The sequence below is a fragment of the Rhinocladiella mackenziei genome, assembly GCF_000835555.1.
Source record: "Rhinocladiella mackenziei CBS 650.93 unplaced genomic scaffold supercont1.5, whole genome shotgun sequence".
Taxonomy (NCBI): Eukaryota; Fungi; Ascomycota; class Eurotiomycetes; order Chaetothyriales; family Herpotrichiellaceae; genus Rhinocladiella; species Rhinocladiella mackenziei.
The window spans coordinates 1,963,180-1,984,669 of record NW_013550600.1 but is presented as its reverse complement, the minus strand read 5'-3'; the positions used below and the strand labels follow the sequence as shown (position 1 = coordinate 1,984,669).

Below are 21,490 nucleotides of genomic sequence, written 5' to 3'. Positions count from 1 at the left end.
GAGAACTGTGCCATGATGATAACCATGTTTGGTCACTCGGTGAGATGAGCGAAACCTGCAAGGTTTACAGGTGAAGCTCAGTTCGTATGAGGGATCATCTCGGGCCTCAGGGGTTTTAGGCTCTACGCCGGTCGTGGAGAGTGAAGATTCGTATCGTTTCGAGGATGCGAAAGAGTGACGGGGTGAGAAGGGACGTTGAAGGGGGGCGAATTGAGGCCTTGATAAGTGGGACTGAAAACGGGATGGAGTCTGGAGTGCTTTCGTTACAGGTCGACTGGAGATCAGTCTCCTCGCCGAAAATGAGAGTGATTGCATCGGTGTCGTTGACAATGACCGTGTTGAATCTGAAGAATTGGTAACACTGGCAGTGACTACGGTCTACAAAAGGTTTTTGAGGCCATGGTTTTTCGGTCGCAGCACAGCCTTCAGGCAGCTTCCCCGACACTAGCCACAGATAAGGCTAGAGCACGTGGATAGGCATCGGCTAACTAGCTACTTGAGGTTTAAAGCGGCAACTTTGGTACCTGCAGCACCTTTCCTCCGCAGGCATCTCAGACCAAGATTGAACCGCAGGCAAGCGATGAGGCGACAAAACACCACGGCTTTACTTTACTTCGTGTTTCGGTGGGATCGAAATAAAGAACGCGATTCCTTTCGCTTCACTATTTAAAATTCTTCAAGCCCTTCTCTCTCTACTCTATAATCCTCCAAGTACCTCGTGTGAACCATTTCCCACCCGAATTCCACATTTCCCCACTGTTCTAGTCAGAGCCGATTCTTCAAAAATCATTCTGGTGCTGGCCACGCGTCGTGACTATCATGCTGGCGAAGGGGAGAGGCGCGAAGATTAGAGCTCCAAGAAGAGTACGTGAAACCACATGAAGCAGAGTGACACCCGCAGAATCTGCCCACCACCTCAGGGACGTCCCGCTTCGTCCTGCATCTCCCATTTACTCTTGACTCATGTCTCAGTCGAGATTGCTCCCCGACAGTATGTATGTACACGCCGCTGACAATTTGGGCTTCGTCAAGGGTCTGACGAAAGACGATGTCGATTTCGATTCAATATGGCTTCACTTGTCAACTGCGTTCCAAGAAATCCACAGCAAAAATGCCTCAAGATTGTCGTTCGAAGAGCTCTTCCGGGGTGCCTACAAGTTGGTATTGAAAAAGAAGCAGGATTTATTATATGACCGGGTCGTACAACTGGAAGAAGCATGGCTTCGAGACAGTGTCCGGGCGAAGATTACACCGTTGATCACGCCAACCCTCACCATGGCCAATTGGGATCAGACCGCCGGTGCTCAATCAAATGAACGAAGAATTGCGGGCGAACGATTTATCAAAGCCCTCAAGGATGCCTTCGAAGATCACCAATTGTGCATGGGTATGATCACAGATGTGCTCATGTACATGGTAGGACTCAGCCCTTCACGCCAGGCGTTCTGATACCATGCTTACAGTTCCAGGATCGTGTCTACGTTCAAGATCAGAGGAGGCCTCCGGTTTTCGCCACGGCAATGGCATTGTTCCGAACCCAAGTTCTCAGAACTCCATTCAGTTCCGATGCTACATTTGACACACTGTCTCTGCTTGAAATGGTGATTCTTGACATGATCAAGATGGAACGCAAAGGAGAAATGATCGATCGAACCCTCATACGCGCATGTTGCTTCATGTTGGAGGGCTTGTACGAGACCTTCACTGAAGACGAGTCAACCAAATTATATTTGACTTCATTCGAACCCAAATTTCTCGAAGCCAGTCGGAAATTCTACCGAGATGAGGGACAACTACTCTTAGGGGAAGCCGATGCAAGTACATTCTGCATCCACGCGAGAAAAAGATTGCTCGAAGAGGTTGAAAGATGCCAACAAACCATATCTCCAATCTCCGAACCAAAAATCAAGGCTGTGGTTGAAAAGGAGTTGATCTCCAATCACATTCGCGATGTCATCAACATGGACGGTACCGGTGTCAAGAGCATGCTGGACAATGACAAGATCCACGATCTCAGCAATGTTTATGATCTCGTCGCGAGAGTGGATCCGAAGAAACTGGCACTCAAGGAGGCCGTTCAGAAACGCGTCATCGAGCTGGGGACTGAAATCAATAAGAACGCAATGGTCATTGGTGATGCTCCCCCGTTGCCAAAAGCCGCACCGAAGACAGGTACCGACGGAAAAGCAGCGACAGAGAAAACTCTCAACCAGCAGACGCAAGCCGCAATTACGTGGGTGGAACAGATTCTGGAATTGAAGACGAAGTACGACAAACTCTGGATCCAGGCATTCAAAAAAGACGCCGTGATGGAGAAGGCCCTGGAAATATCTTTTCAGGACTTCATCAACGTTAACGAACGCAGCCCCGAACATCTTTCTCTCTTCCTCGATGAATACTTGAAGCGTGGATGTAAGGACAAGACTGAAGCTGAAGTGGACGCGCTTCTCGACAATGGCATTTTGCTGCTACAATATCTTGCAAACAAAGACTCGTTCGAGACATACTACAAGAGACATATGGCGAAACGACTTTTGATGAAGAAATCCGTCAGTCGAGAGATGGAACGCCAAATGCTCTCAAAGATGAAAATGAAGATCGGAAATCAATTCACTCAGAAGCTTGAGGGCCTCATCCGAGACACTGAACTGTCCGACAATCTTACGACACAATATAGAGAATATGTCGATCGACTTGGCGATCCAGATCCGAAGAGGATCGACCTGGATTGCAGAGTCTTGACCACAACGGTATGGCCATTCGAGACACTATTCAAGGCCGATAACGAAGAATCCCAACGAGAATGCAAGTTCCCTGCTCCTGTAGAACGGCTACGACAACGGTTCCAGAAATTCTATCTCGACAAGCATACAGGGCGGAAATTGACATGGATGCCTAGTCTAGGTGATGCGGACATGAGAGCTACCTTTACCGCGGGCGGAAAGACTCGCAGATATGAAATCAATGTGTCAACATACGCCATGATCATATTAATGCTCTTCAACGACCTTCCTCCCGGTGAATGCCTCACATTTGAGCAGATTGCGGCCGAAACGAACATTCCTAAGCACGATCTGATTCGGAATCTTCAATCATTGTCCTTGGTTCCTAAATGGAGAGTGCTCAAGAAAGAACCCATGAGCAAGGATATCAAGCCCTCGGACAATTTCTATTTCAATGAGGAATTTTCTAGCCAATTTCTCAAGATCAAAGTCAGCGTTGTAGCCGGTGGTGCGAACAGAGTCGAAAACAGTGAAGAGCGTCGGGCTACTCAAAAGCGCACCGACGAAGAACGTGGCCACGTTGTTGAAGCTGCTATCGTCCGAATTATGAAGTCCCGCAAGACACTTTCGCATTCACAATTGATGACAGAGACCATAGCGCAGTTGTCCTCACGCTTCCAGCCGGATGTCAATATGATCAAGAAAAAGATTGAGGGATTGATAGATCGAGAATATTTGGAAAGAGGACCAGATCCTGAAAAACCTTCTTACATGTACCTGGCTTGAAGCGAGATTGGGTAAGGATTTATGTTTGCGTGGTTCATGGTATCTTAACTTTTGCACAAACACAAGAGACGGTCTGAGACAAAAATATGACGACCACGGGAGTCGATAACAAATGCATTTAGCGATTGCGTCTGGACATGATTCATGAAGACGTCGTTTCGAATGAGAGGGTAAGCAGGGTGGGGGAACTCTGACGCTCCATGGCATGCAACGGGGGAAGTTGTGTTCAACATGTTAAACCCCAGTATGAATGACTCTCTCGCCCTGTTCAATGGTTAAATTCATTCCAAGTGCGGCTGGTAGGAGATAGTGGTAGCACGTGTTGACACCCGACAAGGCTGCGGCTGTGAAATCACCCGGCCAAGGCCCTCCCCTTTTCGGCGCGTTCCATCATTAGTGTCTACCTAGATTACTCGAGAACGAAAAACCTGATTGCCATTTACGGTTTGATCCTTAGAGGGTGAGCGAAGGCTGCTTTAACCTGAGGTTTAACTGAGCATTTGACTGAGCATCGCTGAGTGCTCCCTGAGCAAACACACCCGGGCCTAATCTGGCCCCTTGCGATCGGCTATACTTGCCTCTCGGCTAGGGTATCTGTTTCAGGCGGGCGTCAGGGAACCTGCCAGGTTCCCTGCCCTTACGTTGCTGCTGGACAAACCATAGTACGGAGATCGGTGACTCATTGGACCCCGCGATACCGCCCAACCAATGTAGACAAATATCGTATTCAATCTTTGCTGAGCATAAAGGGTCTGCAGATTTTGACAAGCGATTCCATGTCACAATACAGGCCATTTACAGTATTCCTCACGTTGAAGGTAAGGAATATACGACTTCTAAAGTGCTCAAGCCTACTTTCCAGTTGCCAGTCTTTTTCACCATCTTCAGAGACAGTGTTCAGGGAACAATTGCTTTAGCCACGCCAGTGACTTCCCAGGCCCGTCGTCTCCCGATGCAGCAAGTTGGTTCGCATCATGTGGACTTACCGAGGACCTCTGGGAAGTCACGCAAAACATGCGTATCTGGGTCAAAGTGCTGAAGACTTACTGCGATGGCGCCATTGCAAAGCCTCAGCTCGGGTTTCTGGCTGTCCACCGAAATTTGCTCCTGTATAAACTCCTTTCTACGATTCCCGAAGGCGAAAATATAGAAACACAGCTGCCAGTGGAAGTGAACACACAAATCCGATACGACAAACGAAGACCGACCGAATTCCAACCGGCTCATCCAACTAGCTTTGATCGTCTTTTCGATCGGGGTGACTTTCCCATGTCCAATCCCAGGCTTTACCAAGTCCTTGCATATCGATTGAAGGCGCAGATCAAGCATGATCTGGCCGCACTAACCGCAACATCAGAGATGCAATCGTTTGCAATCTGGTTGGCTATGCTTGGTTCTTGTCTGCCGTACAGGTTTCCGATGAAGTATCAAGGACTTGGTTCCCGGACAGATTATGCCCATCGGCTTAGAAATATACTGCTTCCGTACATTCGTGGACTAAAGTCGAGCAGTTTGCTCTCGAGCCTTCCCTCTGGTGCAGCGACGCTTGTGATCCGGGCGCACAGATGGCCTGGGAAGAAGTTTCATGGCGTCTGAAGGCCCCTGTGAACAACCAACCCTTGGTCGTCACATCTGTCAAGGAGGTACCCGTTGACATCTATCAGAGTGAAAGGACTCTTCTTACCTTCTGTGCACGTGGAGGCCGAGGAAGAGCAAATGGAAGAGGAAACAAGAGTGTGGCAGTTTAATGGCAGCTCTCTGACTGTGTCCTTCCCCGATCGCTCATTCGTTGTTCTGATAATGTCTGTTCTTTTTGCCGGAGCTGTAGTTTGCTTGCTCCATGGGCTTGAGGGCAAATTTCCGGATATTGATCTGGGTATCTGACAGGATCATCTAAGAATCTTTTCGGCATACCTGGATATTCATGAAGGCTGAAGCTCGGATTACCGGTAGGGTGATCCAATGGCAGACCACGTATTTGGCTGATGCTCAATGCAACCTCCAAAATCATTATGCGAAACCTACTCTCTCAGAACCCACGGAGAGTTATCTCCTCCGCAATCAACTGTCGCATACATCGGCGTCGGAGTGCGAGAGGGAAATAAGGTCGGGACATTGAGGACAGTATCTCTCAGAAGTTCAGGGAAGTGGTCGCCGGTCTTCTGTTAGGCGGTTATGAAACGGTTCAAGATGGTCTCCGCTCCAGAATCCGTCCCCGCGTCTCCATGACCAATTCACCCATTTCTCCCTGTTTTGTGGAAGAGGAGGAAGTCTTTCACTGTCTTCTCGTCTAGGGGATTGGGCCGTGCTGCTGGGATAGAGCTCGTGGTAATCTCGAGCAAAACTAGTCCGGTCACAGCCGAATCTCGAATGCCCATTCTGGCGTGGGCGGGTTTAGAGAGTCTCCGTTTTGGGTTTGACCAGCTTCAGCGTGAGGGAAGCATTCGGTCCGTTGGATGATTTCGCGAATCCATTTACTCTCCGTCGCTGGTCCTGTTCGTAATCACACAGCCTCTGCACCACGGTCATGACAATGGCCTTACTCTATTTTCCTCAATATTGGGGATGGTTAAGTTTACTGATATCGAGTCTTTGGTTTCCACGTGATGGCGAGTCACTGCACGTGATTTCACGTGAGTACTGCGCCAAGCCCAGCTGGGTCATTCGCGTCGCTGCCGCAGTTTGCGGCGCGCCTCCAACTTTTTTGTTCTCTACCCGGTGCATGAAATACCGACGCCTAGGCTCGCGGCCAAAGAGTACATCTTGATCCTCCCATGCACTTGGCGCTGATCAACTCCTCGTCAAGATCAAGATGAATCCAATGATCAAAGACCCAGCGGCCGCAGTGCCTTCCCAGCTGGCAAGTAGCTGTCCTTTTTTTCAATTCAACCTCAAGCGTAACTGATTGAATTAGCTGCCTCATATCCACCTTATCTCGAAATACCGATATCCTATTACGAGTAATCCATCCCTAGAGACGATCGTTGGATATCTTCTCGAGGCTCCCAAGATCGTGCGCGACCTCCAGCCCATGCAATGGCAGTTCATCGAGACCCCTCCGGATGGTACTTTGATGCTCACATGGCAACCTCTTGATTACTTAGGAACAACTTTTGCAAGTGACGGCTTCATCTGGGCTGATCAAGAGCATGTGTTCAAGTCGGAAGTCAGAGGATATGTACGTAACAATGATCGTTGCTGTGATGAACGCTTTGTGGACGCTAACACCCTCGACAGACTCTAGAAATGTTCCTCCAAAGATCGGGATATCGCGCACAAGGTGAGGCGATGGCCACTCATAGTAGAAGACGATATCGACTCCTTCCCGGAAATCCTAATCTGGGACTGCCGAACCCCGACCCCAGTTTGTGGTTAACCCACTATTCCAAAGCCTCTCCTCGCGACCACGTGCCTGCGGCCTCGATCGTTGTTCCGCCTTACACCCATGCACAACTACAGCAGCGACGGATGATTCAGAGCCAAGGACAGCTGCCTCGCAAAGAATTCATGTTGAGTGATCGATCATCTTGGCCTACCATTCATCTTCCTCCAGCGATCGCAAGAGCGAGTGCTCCGCCAATTCCTCCGGCGGCGTCACACCGAAGAGCGACGAGTATAGGGCAAGATCCCACATTGGAGGAAGAGGAGGACGTCTCTCGCGGTGACCTCCTGGATTTCGTGACTCCGAGAGATATCAGCCGAGTCCGATACGAGCAACATCACGAATGGATGGAAGAGATCCTCGAGTCACCCTATCCGACTTCATCGATCATCCCCAGTGACCTGGGGTTAGGACGCAAAGGCCAACTCGAAGAATTGACCAAGGACTTTTTCGATGCTCCAGTTTCAGCACAGAAGGAACCCAACAGTGGTCCCCCGCCGCGAGTGGGAAAAATGCCAGCCGGACAAGCCGATGATTTTGTAAAACGAGCAGAGGCGAAATTGGCCGACATGGGGGCAGAGTTGGAAAAGATAAGAAAGACGCATGCTCGAAGAATGGAAAAGTTCAAGCGGTCTTCGACGCTGACTGTTGCTGAAAGAAAACTACGAACCACTCCCAATTTCCCAGAACGACAGAGTCTTGGGAACGACGTGGATAATGCGGGAACCGCTTCTAAACCTCGTGATGCAGTTGAGGAGATCATGGCGACCGTGGAAGCGGAGACGGGCAGAAAACTCGTCAAGACCACCGCTATCACTATTGCCTCTAGAGGAGGACTTGAGGAACGGGTGAAGATTCCACCAGCCACAAATGGACTTGCTGCTCTGGCCGTCGCATCCTCGGAGAAGGCTGCAAATTCTACTCCTACTAATAACCCACAACAGGCACAGCCACCACCCATGACGACAACAACAATCACCACCGCCGCCGCCGCCGCCAGCAGCGAAGAAAAGCCCCAGGAAAAGGCCAGTGAGAGACCGACCAACACGAACACCGATGCACAGCCAACTCGATCGGCCACTCAAGATGATCAATCTACTGCTGCGGATTTGCAAGGCGAAACAGTTGACCAACATCGAGGAACTGATCTCCCTCAACTCGATGACATTGGAGTAGATGTGAACATGGATGGTCTGGATGACGAGAATGGCGATAATGGAAATCAGGGTGGAAATGAATGGGTCATGATCGACGAAGATGGTGGTCAGGATGCCGAAGAAATGGATCTCCCAGACATCCCAACCGGGGATCAATCAAATGAGAATCAGGCGGCAGCGCCGGAGAATGCTACCCACTCCAGTGAACAGACGACAAATCCGCCACAGCAAACAAACGTTCAACCGGGTCACGATACGCCGCTGGATACTCCCGATTTCGATATGGGGGGAGACTTTGACAATGTCGAGGTGGACACCGCTGGGGATGCTCTTGCCAGTTATGGGAATGATGAGGATGATCTTAACCTCGATCCTATGGAAGATTCGGCGTTTGGGGATGCATTCCACCCGGAGGAGGATGAGGATATCTCTTGAAGGGGTTGATTCTGGTGGGGAGAATCCCCGCTTGCTGATTCTTGCAGGGCTATTGGAACGATGACGATGACCACAACCCCGATCCTATGGAGGATTCAGCATTCGGAAACAGATATCACCCGGAGGAGGGTGGGGATACTTGGAGGGGATTGATATCAATGGAAACATCCCCCCTCAGGCTCTCGCGATGATTCAGGTCCTCGAATTTGTGCCATAGGGTTGTCAGTGTACCAAACTGTACGGAGAACTAGAAGATTCGACAACCACACCTCGTTAAATGAGGTCTGCGAATGCCATGGTAGCAAAAATGTGGTCAATCCGGGCCGTCTATTTCTGTAACTGTATTTCTACCACCGCTGAGGACCCACGTGCTCGGGGAGTTCGAGCACCTACAGAGTTTGCAAATTTCTTCTGCAACTTGAGAAGTTTTTCTCTTCTCTCGTCCACAATCCATTGAAATTGAGAACAAGACAGTTTGTATCTATTGGTACACTACTGGTCCTGCCTTCCACGTCCTTGTGGGTTCATGACGATGTTACGCGCTCCATCGCCAAGCAGCCTATATGGCTTGGTTGATATGGGGAGGTATGTGACCTTCTCTTCTACTATTCCTTTCCCTTGTTTCTAAAATCTATTCTTGCACAGCAATGGCATCCGCTTCTCCATCACCGACCTCTCCCCCTCCACCGCCCGCTCTCTCCCTACCGTCTATCAGGACCGCGAGGGTATCTCCTTGTTCGATGCCCAGTACTCGTCAGGCGCCCAAGGGCCGATTCCTCAGGAAACCATCGACGAAGTTCTTTCTTCCCTGTTGAAATTTAAAACTGCTTGTGCCGACTTCGGCGTCCCAGAGACCAATATCAGAATCCTTGCCACAGAGGCCACTAGGAATGCCATCAACTCCGAAGACTATCGCCACCAAATCAAGCAGGCCACAGGATGGGAGGTAGATATGCTCCCCAAAGAGGCTGAGGGCAGGATTGGTGCTATGGGCGTTGCTAGCAGTTTCGCCAGTGTCGAAGGACTCGTCATGGACTTGGGCGGTGGGAGCTTTTTTTTTTTTTCCCCCTCTCTTTCTCTTTCTCTTCTTTTCTTTTCCGGTTGTTTGGATGGTTGACCTATGATATGTTTTCTACAGGAGGAAGCACTCAAATAACATGGATGATTGCCAAAGACGGCCACATCCAAACGAGCCCCAAAGGCAGCTTCAGCTTCCCTTACGGCGCGGCAGCATTGACTCGACAACTCGAGGAGCTCTCCACCTCATCACCGGACCACCACTCAAAATGTAAATCTACGACCACACCTAGCAGGCGCGCCGAACTGGCAGAAACCATGCAAGCCCAATTCCGCCAGGCGTACGCAGACCTCGACCTCCCCGAATCCCTCCAGCACAAAGCCCGCCACGGCGGACTCACACTCTACCTCTCCGGCGGCGGATTCCGAGGCTGGGGCTACCTCCTCATGTCCCAGCACAAAGTCTCTCCGTATCCCATCCCCATCATCAACGGCTTCCACGTCACAAAGCGCGAATTCCAACAAACCGCCGAGATCTCCGCCGTCGCCGCAGAGGAATCGGTCTTTCGCATCTCCAAGCGTCGCGCCGCGCAAGTGCCCGCTGTAGCGTTCCTAATCAACGTCCTCGTCGACGCCCTGCCCATGATCCAACAAATCCGCTTCTGCCAAGGCGGCGTACGTGAAGGCTTTCTTTTCGACACGCTCAACGCCGCTACCAAAGCCCTCGACCCCCTCCTCGCCGCGACCAACCAATACGGCACATCTTCCGCCACGGAGCTCTCAGACCTGCTCTTCTCCGGCCTCCCCGGTGCGAATATCTACGACCGCTCGCTTCCATCGACGTTTACTCCGTCCTTCGTCCGCGCTGTCACGGACATGATGTACCTGCACCTCCCGCTGCCGAAAGAAGGCCGGTCGATCGCCGCGCTACATGCCCCTTTGACAGGCGTTCTAGCTGCCGCCCACGGCATCTCACACGTCGATCGCGCCCTGCTCGGCCTCACGCTCAGCACGCGCTGGAACGTCGATCTGCCTCCGCCCTACGCAAACTTGCAGGCCCGTCTCCGTGCCATGCTCACGAACCAAGAAGTCTTCTGGGCAAACTATCTCGGCGCGCTCGCCGCGCTGGTCGGCGCCGTGTACCCGGCCGGCCACATCGGCTCTCGTCCGCGATTGCAATTCGCAGCGCGCTGGGCTGACGGGCTCGGCAAGAAAGGGCTCCATATGGGCGTTGTGCTGGATATCAAGTGTCGGCGTGACGATGCTATGACGGTCCCGGTCGCTTTGAATCCATTGGTGCATGAGATTGAGAAGCTTGGCAAGAAGAAGAATCGCGCGGGTGGAGAGTGGGGATTCGGCATCGCAATCGAGGTAAGGGTTGAGAGGGTATTGGACTAAAACGTGTGAAATGAGTCCTGTTCAGCACTGTGTCCAGCTGGGAAATTTGTCGAACTCCAGGTCGAGATTGTCGATGGTATGTATTGATAGCAGCCGCCGTAAAAAAGTCTCCATAGGGCTATTGTCGCAGTAGTTGTAACTCGGGTACGAAGATATGCTCCTCTTCGCATGTGCAGCGGATTGGCACATGTTGAGCGTCCCGGTCATGCTATGATGGCTAGGGCGGCAGACCATGCTGTTAGATGATTGGAGTATGTCGAGTTTTATGAGGAAATGGTAGTGTGATCGTTCGTAGTCGTTGCGGTGAGACTGAAGATTTAGGGCAGAAAAAAAGGAAGGAGAAAGTCGGTATGGCGACGGGGAGGAATGTGAATGTCACGCGCGTCTAAAGCGCAGCTGCCCCACCTTGTGGCTTAGTGACATCTAGGCTCCGGCGGCTGGTTGCCGTTGCCGTAATGGTCGATGTTGAGAAACACTGGTGTCCATTATGGGCTGGTCGACGTAGAGTAGATATTCGGGATATAATGAGCATTTATCAGATCTCAAGTCATTGGTCCGTGAGAAATCCGTTACGAACAATAGAACTGTGTGAGACACCCTGTGGCTTTTCATGAGATTGATTGGCAGTCAAACATTGACGACCAGAATGCCGGTGACTCAGAACGCGGAGATGGATAATATGCAACTTTTAAAGAAATGGCTCGATTCTCAAAAGGGGGAAAGTTGACATGGCATGTCAAATTAAAGAAAATCTATCATTCGACGGATCACTCAGATTGACCGGTGTCACCAAGGACGCAAGCCTGCAGAAAACCCTGTGAAGACGAATTGTAGCGGGCATTAAATGGTCAGTGATATTCGACATCCTGGCCCGGCCCTGTAGATATTTCCTCGTGGCCATCTAGAAGCGAGATATTGACATTCTGGATCCGAGCTGTTGGTATATGCAGAAAGTCCAGGATCAAGGTCAAGCTTGGACATACTTCCACACGAGGAATGGAGATGTACCATGATCTGGGGATACCTTCCCTGACTGTTGCATAGTGAGGATGGGTATTGGGTTAAGAGGACACAACTATAAACAATGAGTAAGATCTGGCGGCTTTGATGTCAGCGTACGTTTTGCCCAAGAGGAAATTCCGGGTCAGTGGCTGAGTAGCTAAGTTTGTTTCTCACGGTTTGCGAGACTGAATTTGAAGCTGTGGCCGCCGAAGTCCGTTGCGGAGAATACAACCGTAATCGATGTATCAAGAATGAGTAAGCTGGGCTTTGTAGGCATCAACACGAGGACAGACCTGCATCAGGAACGTGCCACATCAAGAGCGAGCCCAAAGAACAAATGATAAGGCATGGTAGGAAGAATAAGAATTAAAGTAAGCTTTGCGGGAAAATTCCGCTAGGGCAAAGCTTAAATTAAGACTTGATGTTGGGAGGCAAGTCAAACGACCCGAAAGGGCCAGCCAAACTCGAAACCATTTTCCTCTTTCGAGTTTGTAACAGAACTGCCTGGAAGTGTTCACGACCGCACACCTCCGTTCAAAGCAACTCAGATTTCTCTTGACCTCCCCAGGCATGGATCGACAAGACGTGGCATGCCAGCTGGTCGACTCTTCTGCCTGTTGGTGGTGAATCGATCGGCCAGCATCGGATTTTGAACCTGTTAGTTCCTTTAAAAGCCCATTTTTGTCCACCATTTCTATTACGCAGGCCCTATTTCTTCCCTTTTCCTCCTTTGCTGAGCTGTCCCCTTCTGTCCGTCCGCACTGATCACAAAACTTACGGTTCATCATGGGAATTTCATGTCCATGCATGTAGCCCCCACGGAGCATCGACTCGAGGATGAGTGGCCAGACGGATCGTGCAACAGGAGAGGATATTGAGAAAGACAGGGGGTGCTTCGGTGTAGTAGGAATCAAGCAGCCCACGTCCTTGTGCAAACCCCGCGCCGGAACAAAAGAGTGGTACGAAAGATCGATCTACACATCAACGCCGCTCGTTACATTTTGGTGTGTGTAAATACCTGAAACTCTCTGGATCAGGAGACCTTTGTGGCGGACCGAACATTCTTTTCTTGACCTGCAGCTGGCAAGTACCAGTCCTGTTGTCATTTCCGGATCGATCAAACATCGGACGGGGATAGACATGATTAGCTGCCGACGATATTTTATTTTATTCCCGTTTAGGTGAGATATTCTTCTCTATTGTTCTTCAGACCCCTAGGAAGACTGATTGTCCTCCGGGGATTTCTGTGGAAGATACTTTACGACTACCAGCTAAAATAGCAAATGTTTTTCGCTACTAACTTTTAGCAAGCCTCATACTTGCGACATGCAAAGCCACTCTTGCATGGCGATTTGCTTTTCTCTACTGAAGCAAAACACATCTAATGGTATAGTCTAGGGCCATTGTTGCCACCTGTCAAGCAGCCACACAATCATGGGGAGGAGAAATGGCTTTGAGGTTCTTGCTTGGTGCTGTCGAGACTGGCTTTAGCCCCATCATGCCATACCCCTGTCTTTCTTCTATCTGGGACACGTACATGGCTTCGGAAGCGGCATTTTCCTGGCGGCGGACCCACTGGCCAATACATCGCTGGTGCATTGGCCTATGGGATCACGAGCGGCCACTCCAAGCTAGCCACCGGGAGACTCTTTGTCCTCGTGGAGGGCATACCAAGCATCTTGGCCGCTCCGTTGGCCTGGCTTTTCCTCCCCGATCGTCCCACACACGTCAAGTTGGGGACAGGGGAGGAAAAGAAAAGTAGCCAAAGCCAGAATCATCAGGCGGGATGGGACTCCGGAGGAAGGACGCAAGATCCGCCTAAGGGAGATCGGCCTGACACTCCTTGACGCAAAGGCCTGATTCACAGCTGTAAGTTGATATGTGGGGGCGACAGATTGCGAATGCCAACTCCGGGCCTAGCTAATGTGCCTCTCTTGCAACGTCTCATACTCTCCAGCTGGGCTTTTCATCAATAAATGCCCAAGGGCTATCAGGTCCCCTTGATTTCGACAATTGTGATGGTCAGCAGCTATTGGATAGCTGATCGAATCCAACAGCGCGGTATGATGAATGCCCTCTTGAGCTGTGTGGCAGGAATCGGTGGCATTCTGCTGGCCACCTGCACGGCGGTCACTCCGCGAGTATTTCGGAACCCTTCTCTGCGCATCAGAGGTGTTCCCCGCCATTGCAAATATTTTGCCCTGCCGTGGTTAACAATCGGGGGAACGATAGTCGAAGAGGCATGGGACGAGTCATCTCACGGGAACGGCCGTTGGACAGGATTTCTTACAACCTTTGTTGATCCATGTGAACCGCTCCGTGGAAGGCCAGAACATTTGTGCAGCGTTCATGTTATTCAATGCCTTTCTCCTGCCCCGAGCTTACGACCTCTTTTAATGTAGGAGAACAAGAAAGCTCGACCGAGGTGGACGAGAAACAAGAAACTCAGACTGGAGACTAAGTTTGAGAGATTTTAGCACGACTTTGATGTTCTCGCATACCACAGCCCAGGAATCTAATTACTGGTTCGACAAAGGCTTCACACCGAGCTACCCAACCAGGCTAGCAGAGACGTGGTGTTGACCATTCCCATCCTGGCAGGCATGCGTCATGTAGCTTATCACCGTGCAAACTCCGGCGGGGTGATGAGATTCGCCCTTCTAACTCCCTTTTTCCCCTCCTTCGTTGATGTGTCATCCTTTGACCACTCATGTTTTATTTGTTTTAGAAACGGCAACCGCGATCCTCCAGCGTATTTCACTTCCCTCGGCGGAACACACTCATCCCATCCCCTCTGCCGAATCCCGCGCTAAATCACGGACCAAATCCTATTCCAGCCTTAGTTGAAGAGGCACATTGGATCCTCCCTGCTGACATAGCAAACGTTGCTCTTACCCACCTCCCCGTCTTGACGGCCTCGATCGACGCCAGACAAGCATTGGTATAAAGGAGCAACCCACCCCTCCCAGGCGGCTAACCTCATCGCACTCTCCTTCTGAAACCACCCGACTCGAAGATACCTTGCCCTTGAAGACAACATGGCCTCCTATCCACCAGGATCATGCTGTTACAAGGGTGTCAAGCATGAAGGCACTCCAACAGGAGAGATCTCCACACTGGGTGACTTTGAGATCTATGTCAAGTACCCGGAAGACAAATCCACCGACTATGGCGTCCTCATGTCCGTTTGTCTTTCCTTCGCCCTGCTTCCTCACCCTCCTTACTACCTATGAGTCCCTTGTTTGAAACTAACAGCTTCCGCTAACAGCATCACGGACGTCATTGGCCATCGCTTCGTCAACGCCCAACTCATCGCCGACCAATTCGCCGCTAACGGCTACTTCGTGATGATGCCAGACCTCTTCTACGGTGACCCCATCCCCCTCAACCGGCTCGGCGGCGACTTCGACATCATGCAGTGGGTCCAAGGCAAGTATAACGAGAAGGGAATATCCCATCTCCCTCCCGTCGTTGATCCTATCATCGACTCCTGCCTCGTCGAGATGCGCACCAAGTACAAGTGCAAGGTATGTAAGAATCACACAAATACACTCCTGGACCATTGGGGAAGGGACGGGGAGTAAAGCCAAAGTGGGAAGAGGTTGAGCTACCAGCGCACGACTATATTCCGACACATCCCCGACAAGCCAGCCGGACAACGAGCTGACATGTGTGTTTGTTCTGCACAGAAAATCGGCGCCGTCGGTTACTGCTTCGGTGGTAAATACGTGGTCCGACACCTGCGACCCGACGCCGGCAAAGTGGACGCCGGATACACAGCACACCCTTCTTTCGTCGAAGCCGACGAGCTCAAGGACATCAAAGGCCCGCTTGCCATCGCTGCCGCAGAAACCGATAGTATTTTCCCCACTGAGAAACGTCATGAGACCGAAGCCATCCTCAAGGACTTGGGCTTCCCCTATCAGATCAACTTGTACTCCGGCGTCGAGCATGGCTTCGCAGTCCGCGCCGACCCCAGCAAACGCGTCACTATGTACGCCAGGGAGAATGCCTTTTTGCAGGCTGTCCAGTGGTTCGAGGAGCATTTGAAGTCCAAGTAAGTCAAGTTAGTGGCTTGAAGCGGGAGGGGGTCGGTTAGTGCAAGTCCTGCACGGTGTTGTGTGGTGATTAGCGAGTGCGCAAGCAGCACGGACGAAGAAAAGCCACACACTGTTCAGAATTGAGGCTGGTTGGTAGAGAGATTCTGACCGACTATTTTTTACTGAGTAGGCTTGCGACGGACACCGCGAGGCTGTAGCGAGGACACGGGGAACGTAGTTCAGGTAACGCACGAATAAGGAGATAGAACAATCTTTCCAGCTGTCCAGAATGCATCTCATTGTGGCTTAACGGATGCCTGTCGATGAACTGCGAAAATACGAACACCGTAAAGACTCAAAAAGCCGTTCGAACATCTTCTCATTTCACCAAGGAATTGTCTTTTTGTTGTCTGCTGCCCCTCAAAAAGTGTGTGGAAGCAGACGTGCTACACGAAACAGTCGCGGACGTTCGCCCTGTAGTGGTCATATCAAGATTTTCTTTCTCAGATTGAGTTATCGACTCGCTTGGGGCGTCATGAGAACACAAGGGAGATGCCATAAAGAAAGCTGGTTGAAGGCCAGATGAGATGAAGCCCCACCGACTGAGACCCCCAAGTGCCCCAGCGCCACATTCAGTGCTTGTTTCCACTCGTTTTTCGCCCTCGGGATTCTGTCAGTATTCAGAAAGGGAAATTACACTCCCATTTTCTCCGCGGTTCGCATAAGGGCACCTAATTCTTTGCGTCAGTGTTGTCGCCATTGAGTTGCCATCATATAAGCAATGCGCTTTCAAGGAATTTTGCTACTGACCAACGAAAGTGGTAACCAGTCTGGCGCGCCCTTGCACGATATCATCTGGAAGAAGATAGATGGTGGATCCTAGAGACCTGATCAGCTCGTCGTCCAAAACGAAACCGACACAGAAAACCTTACCCATCTTTCGAGCAATGCTGATGGACAATTTGGCATTGGCATACGCATCATCAGGTGTCCTTCCAGGAGTGACGAGTTCGTAGTCGACATAGCTGCTCTTCATTCCATTCAACACATCCAGAAGGAAGATACCGCTCGTGATGGCGGGATCTTTGAATGATCGGACTGACGAGGTCTTGCCGCCTTTGCGGGACATGTCGTTGGCCCATTTCATCATGTCGGCGTCGGACAGGTCACGTTTGCCCATCCGCTGGGCAAGTCCGGATAATGTGCTGACGATGTCACGGCGCATAAGCTGCCAGACAAGGCCAAGCGTCAAGGTGCGTTGGCCGTCCGTGATATCCGCCCCCTGAATGCCCACGAGCGAGAATCGGTTTTGCTTGCCAAGTTCCACAGCATAGTTTGTGTTCTCCACCATTTTGAATCGGGACATCTCACCGCCATACGCCGGAGGCTTGTTGACATGACGGAAATTGACACTCCCAGGAATGACCTTGTCGTAAGCTTGGAGAAGGATTGTTCCATCACGCAAATCATCGAAGAAAGAGTGAACCGGAGGTTGAACATCCAAACTGTTGAGCCACAGGGTGAAGACCCGGGCTTCGCGTTCGCCTTCAGCGTCGAAGTCTTCGATATCAGGCTTCTCTTCTTCCGTAAGCGGATCAAGACCTGGATGAGTGTTGAAGAGGTTGGCGACGAACGCAAGGTTGAGTTTGGGGTTACCCGCTACCAGAGCGGTTGGAGTCAAAAACTTCCGGCAATCAATCCTCTCAGCATTCTGCAAAACCTGTTCGGCGCGTTGGAGAAGATCTCTCGTCTGCAACGGAGCTCTGGAGCAAATATCCGGCTTCAATTGATGGAGAAGCACGGTGTAGTTTTCACCATCCTTCACATCGCCGGAGAAGTTGGTCACTCTTCGGGGCCAGCCAGCGTTCTTGAGATGGTAATTGAACCAGCGGAGCAAGATCTGCTCCGGCGGAAGCCGGAGGAATTGGTCCAGTGTCTCGTCTTCCTCGAGCAACCGGTAGAGTTCCGGGTGTAGTTTGATGTCAATCTTGCCCAGCAGGCCCCGGCGGATGATTTGCCAGATCAAGCCCAAAATCAAATGTTCTCGAACTTCAATGATATCGCCACTGCCAATGTTGACCACGGAGCAGCCGATACCTTTGGCAGACTCAATGACGATATTGTTATTTTCGGTCATGTGGAATGCATTCAGCGTCTTGATTTTCGTGCCGGGCCTGTTCAAAACACGCTCATCGATGGTGTCCGGCACACTGTCGTTGATGAGTTTGGCCAGCACCAAACCATCTTTGCAATGGTCGAACATCTCGAAGGTATCGGTGGGGAAAGGCAAGAGGTGACCAATGTCGGGATCACCGGCAAGGACGGCATTGATGTGAGTGGTGAAAGCAGTACGTTCTTCCTCGTTGATCGTGTGAGTCACGTTGGTAGAGGATCCCTGGACTTGAATCTTTCCACCCGAACCTCCCAAGCTGGGTTTGGAAGCGTGCCCCGGAGCCGGCAGCCCATTGCCCGAGATCGGCCTCTGTGCGCCGGTTGACATGCGCTGCTGAGCAGGAGACGACTCGCGAACTTTGGCGATCAAGTCAACATAATCTTCGAGCTCTACTCGTCTTGAACTGTCGAGTTCCACCTCTTTCAACGCTTGTCTGACCACGTCGTAAGACTGTCGTTCGGACAGCTGGGTGGCTTTAATGACGGTAGCTTCGTCAAGATATCCTTTGTCATCGACATCGAGCCTGCGAAAGGCATCTTGTAACTGGAAGATTTCGTTCTGTGGGAATTGGGGATATTTGCGCTGCAGTTTGAGAACGGCTGCCATGGTGGATGGAGGGGGCGGGGCAAGGGCCCGCAAAAGAGAGCGGTTAGAAAATGGTTAGGGCAGAGGAAATGGCGAGGATGGTGGAATTGAGAGAGAATATTCTGATAAAGATTGAGGGCGATGATAGATATGTAGAGATGGTTATGGTGGTGCCTGCTGAGGTGTCGCAATCAATAAGCAGGGTCGATTGGGCGTCAAAGGGCAGTTTTGAGGCAGTGTATGAGTAGGCACTATGACATACTTTGGCATTCCCCGACCAGTCAAATCGAGCCAGGTCTAGATTCCAAGGTCACGTGCTAAGGGTGTCGGGTGATGATGCCGCTTTAACCTCCCGCGCAGGAATCCCGGCAAACAACAGATACGAATCCCCACAACATTTCCGCGCCAGGGTGCTAGCAAGACAAGCTGCCAAAAGCCACCAATTTACTCGATCCCTCTGAAGGAATTTCTCCCTATGGCTCAACATATCACTGCCTTCCACAAACCTCCTGTCAATGTCCCAAATACACGTGTTCGAATCTTTGACCGAGCAATAGCATCGCGCAAAAGAGTGGGATTTGACATTAGCAATCCAAATGGACAGACGATTCGGGACACCGCTGATTGCGATTCTGATCAACGACACTCTTTCTTCGTGGGAGCTCTTGAAGGTATAAAAGAGCTCCTCAAGCCTCGCATGCTTCCAAGCGTGATGACACCCTTGAGCCACGATCTTCAGGCGCTGGCCATCTTACACTTGTTGGGCTTGTCTTTAATGAGCCGGAGGCTAATCACCAAACGGAAACTATTATAGACCTTGACGGAGCTTTCATTGCATTCACCCATCTTTTGACCGGCTTTGACTCAGTCAGAACCCTCCTTGGGGAAACCCGGATGAATTATAGGAAAGAGAAATTCGGTGCATCAATATCATCAAACACTGCATTAGACATGTACGACGTTCGGAGGCAGAAGAGTGTCATATATCTGCATCTCGTGGAAGAGTACTCAAGTGTTACTGTGGAGCACATTACCTCGGCCAAGACTTCGATCTTAATCATGCAGAAATTCCTGGAGGCGACTTCAACTTCGCTCTGTATGATTTCTCAAAGACCATGTTCTTCCCAGTAACCTGGTGTTATATGGGTACATGACAGTAACCAAACCCGGATTGGTTCCTCTACATCGGCCCGGAGCATACAGAAGACTTCTCTGCAGATCACTCGAAAATGTCAAACCGCAGGGAATTTCAGAGAAGATAGAGCTATACTATGAGAAATTCTTCCAGATTTTTGTCTCACGGTTCCGGCTCTACAGAGATCGGCAACTAACGACGAACATACTCGTGGATTGTGCAATGCTTTGAAAACCGGCCATCTTCCTCTCAATGTGCTTTTCGCTACTCAGATCTTCCTCGACATTTATCACATTCTACGTGGCGACGTCAACTGCAGCTTTGCAGACCTCCGCAGGATCACTAGCGCAGCGGAAGCCTCTGTTCGAAATTTTGACTTTCACAAGAATATCAAGATTGGTACATGGCCACCATCAAACGACATGTTCTTGAAACATCTAGCAGACGCTATTCACGCTACTTATGCTATTGACAAGCTTCAAGGAATCCCAAGGCGGACCAGGGCCTCTCAACAGTTCATTGAAGACCGTCGTCTCCTTGAAAACCGCCCTATTGACTGCAGGATTAGCCTTTACGATATCAAGGAAAAGCCAGAATACCATTTTCGAACATCTGGGCTCTCTCTTTTTTCCCCAGCCATCCCTACAACGTATTCGGCAAGAAAAGCTGGTGAAGAAAGATTGGAAAGATATGGAGCTTCTCCTGGGAGCGCAAGTCAAACAACATAGGTTCGCTGGCGATCGTCCAAATTTTGCAGAACAATACTTCCGTCGCTTTTGTCTTGCAGCGGGCTATCCTGCGACGAATTTTGCTCAGAGCAGAAGACCTCAAAACACTGGAGCCGCGTCAGTCACTGGACATCGATGTTTGTGTTGGAGTAAGCCCCTGTTACGCGCATGTTCACGCCAAGGCACCGCCATGGAGTCGAGAGAACGGATGTGATAGAAGATATAGAGAGGATCCTAAACAAAAGCAACTGGCTTGAAATCGAAGATGACGAGGAGGGTTCTCTACTGACCGTGGGGCGACCGACTATGTCTGAAGCCAAGTCGAGCCTTAACAGGAAGTGGAATGCCAGACACCAAATCAGTATCCCACAACCTCTGCGAACTCTCCTGATATCCATGCCGGCCAACAAATTCGAATTCTCATATGATTATTTCCTCATGCATAGATTTTGCTGGCGATTACTGTGAATTCATGCCCATGCCACAAGATGCACAACCAGCGAAGCAGATTGGGTTGAAAGTTCCTTTGGCGGATTCCGCACTTGTTGCGAGGGAGCTTCTGGAAGTAGCGGCGGAAAAAGTCGATGAGATGGTCGTGTCGATGCTGGCGAGATAATTGTGAGCATAGTGGAGCAGATCTACAACTTGAGACTTCAAGTTGAGAAAGACTGGATGGTGGACGGATGAAAGACCCTGGAAGCGCTCTCGTGTCAATGAGCACGGCATCACTGGCAATGGTCTGGAAGGTTAGACTGATCTAAAGCAAAGGGTCGCGAAAGCTGAAAATTTCATTTGATGAGAACATCGCTAGCTATAAACATCCTGTTTGATCAATGCTCTCTAATTGAGCAATGCAGATCCTTTCTGGTTTCTTTATATCATGTGAGCTTAGAGCGGCATCGCCCGCCCTCCCAATTGGTGTCAAATGA

General features: G+C 50.6%; 5 protein-coding genes across 5 annotated transcripts; 4 read left to right on the top strand and 1 right to left on the bottom strand.

The window, feature by feature from the left end:
* Positions 1 to 993: 993 nt before the first annotated feature.
* Positions 994 to 3,509, top strand: Z518_07201 (uncharacterized protein; the record flags this gene model as incomplete). The annotated part of the gene is made up of 2 exons (XM_013415330.1): positions 994 to 1,416; positions 1,470 to 3,509. 2 exons carry the CDS (start codon positions 994 to 996, stop codon positions 3,507 to 3,509), a joined length of 2,463 nt encoding a protein of 820 aa, XP_013270784.1.
* Positions 3,510 to 4,523: 1,014 nt separating this feature from the next.
* On the top strand, positions 4,524 to 8,483 carry Z518_07200 (uncharacterized protein; the record flags this gene model as incomplete). Its single annotated transcript, XM_013415329.1, has 4 exons — positions 4,524 to 4,993; positions 5,050 to 5,152; positions 6,424 to 6,687; positions 6,747 to 8,483. 4 exons carry the CDS (start codon positions 4,524 to 4,526, stop codon positions 8,481 to 8,483), a joined length of 2,574 nt encoding a protein of 857 aa, XP_013270783.1.
* A 526-nt stretch (positions 8,484 to 9,009) lies between these two features.
* Z518_07199 (uncharacterized protein) lies at positions 9,010 to 10,898 on the top strand (the record flags this gene model as incomplete). Its single annotated transcript, XM_013415328.1, has 3 exons — positions 9,010 to 9,068; positions 9,129 to 9,526; positions 9,622 to 10,898. 3 exons carry the CDS (start codon positions 9,010 to 9,012, stop codon positions 10,896 to 10,898), a joined length of 1,734 nt encoding a protein of 577 aa, XP_013270782.1.
* A 4,040-nt stretch (positions 10,899 to 14,938) lies between these two features.
* Z518_07198 (uncharacterized protein) lies at positions 14,939 to 15,961 on the top strand (the record flags this gene model as incomplete). The annotated part of the gene is made up of 3 exons (XM_013415327.1): positions 14,939 to 15,081; positions 15,169 to 15,427; positions 15,590 to 15,961. The coding sequence occupies 3 exons, from the start codon at positions 14,939 to 14,941 to the stop codon at positions 15,959 to 15,961; spliced, it is 774 nt and encodes a 257-aa protein (XP_013270781.1).
* A 672-nt stretch (positions 15,962 to 16,633) lies between these two features.
* Positions 16,634 to 18,719, bottom strand: Z518_07197 (uncharacterized protein; the record flags this gene model as incomplete). The annotated part of the gene is made up of 3 exons (XM_013415326.1): positions 16,634 to 16,671; positions 16,751 to 16,819; positions 16,874 to 18,719. 3 exons carry the CDS (start codon positions 18,717 to 18,719, stop codon positions 16,634 to 16,636), a joined length of 1,953 nt encoding a protein of 650 aa, XP_013270780.1.
* Positions 18,720 to 21,490: the final 2,771 nt, after the last annotated feature.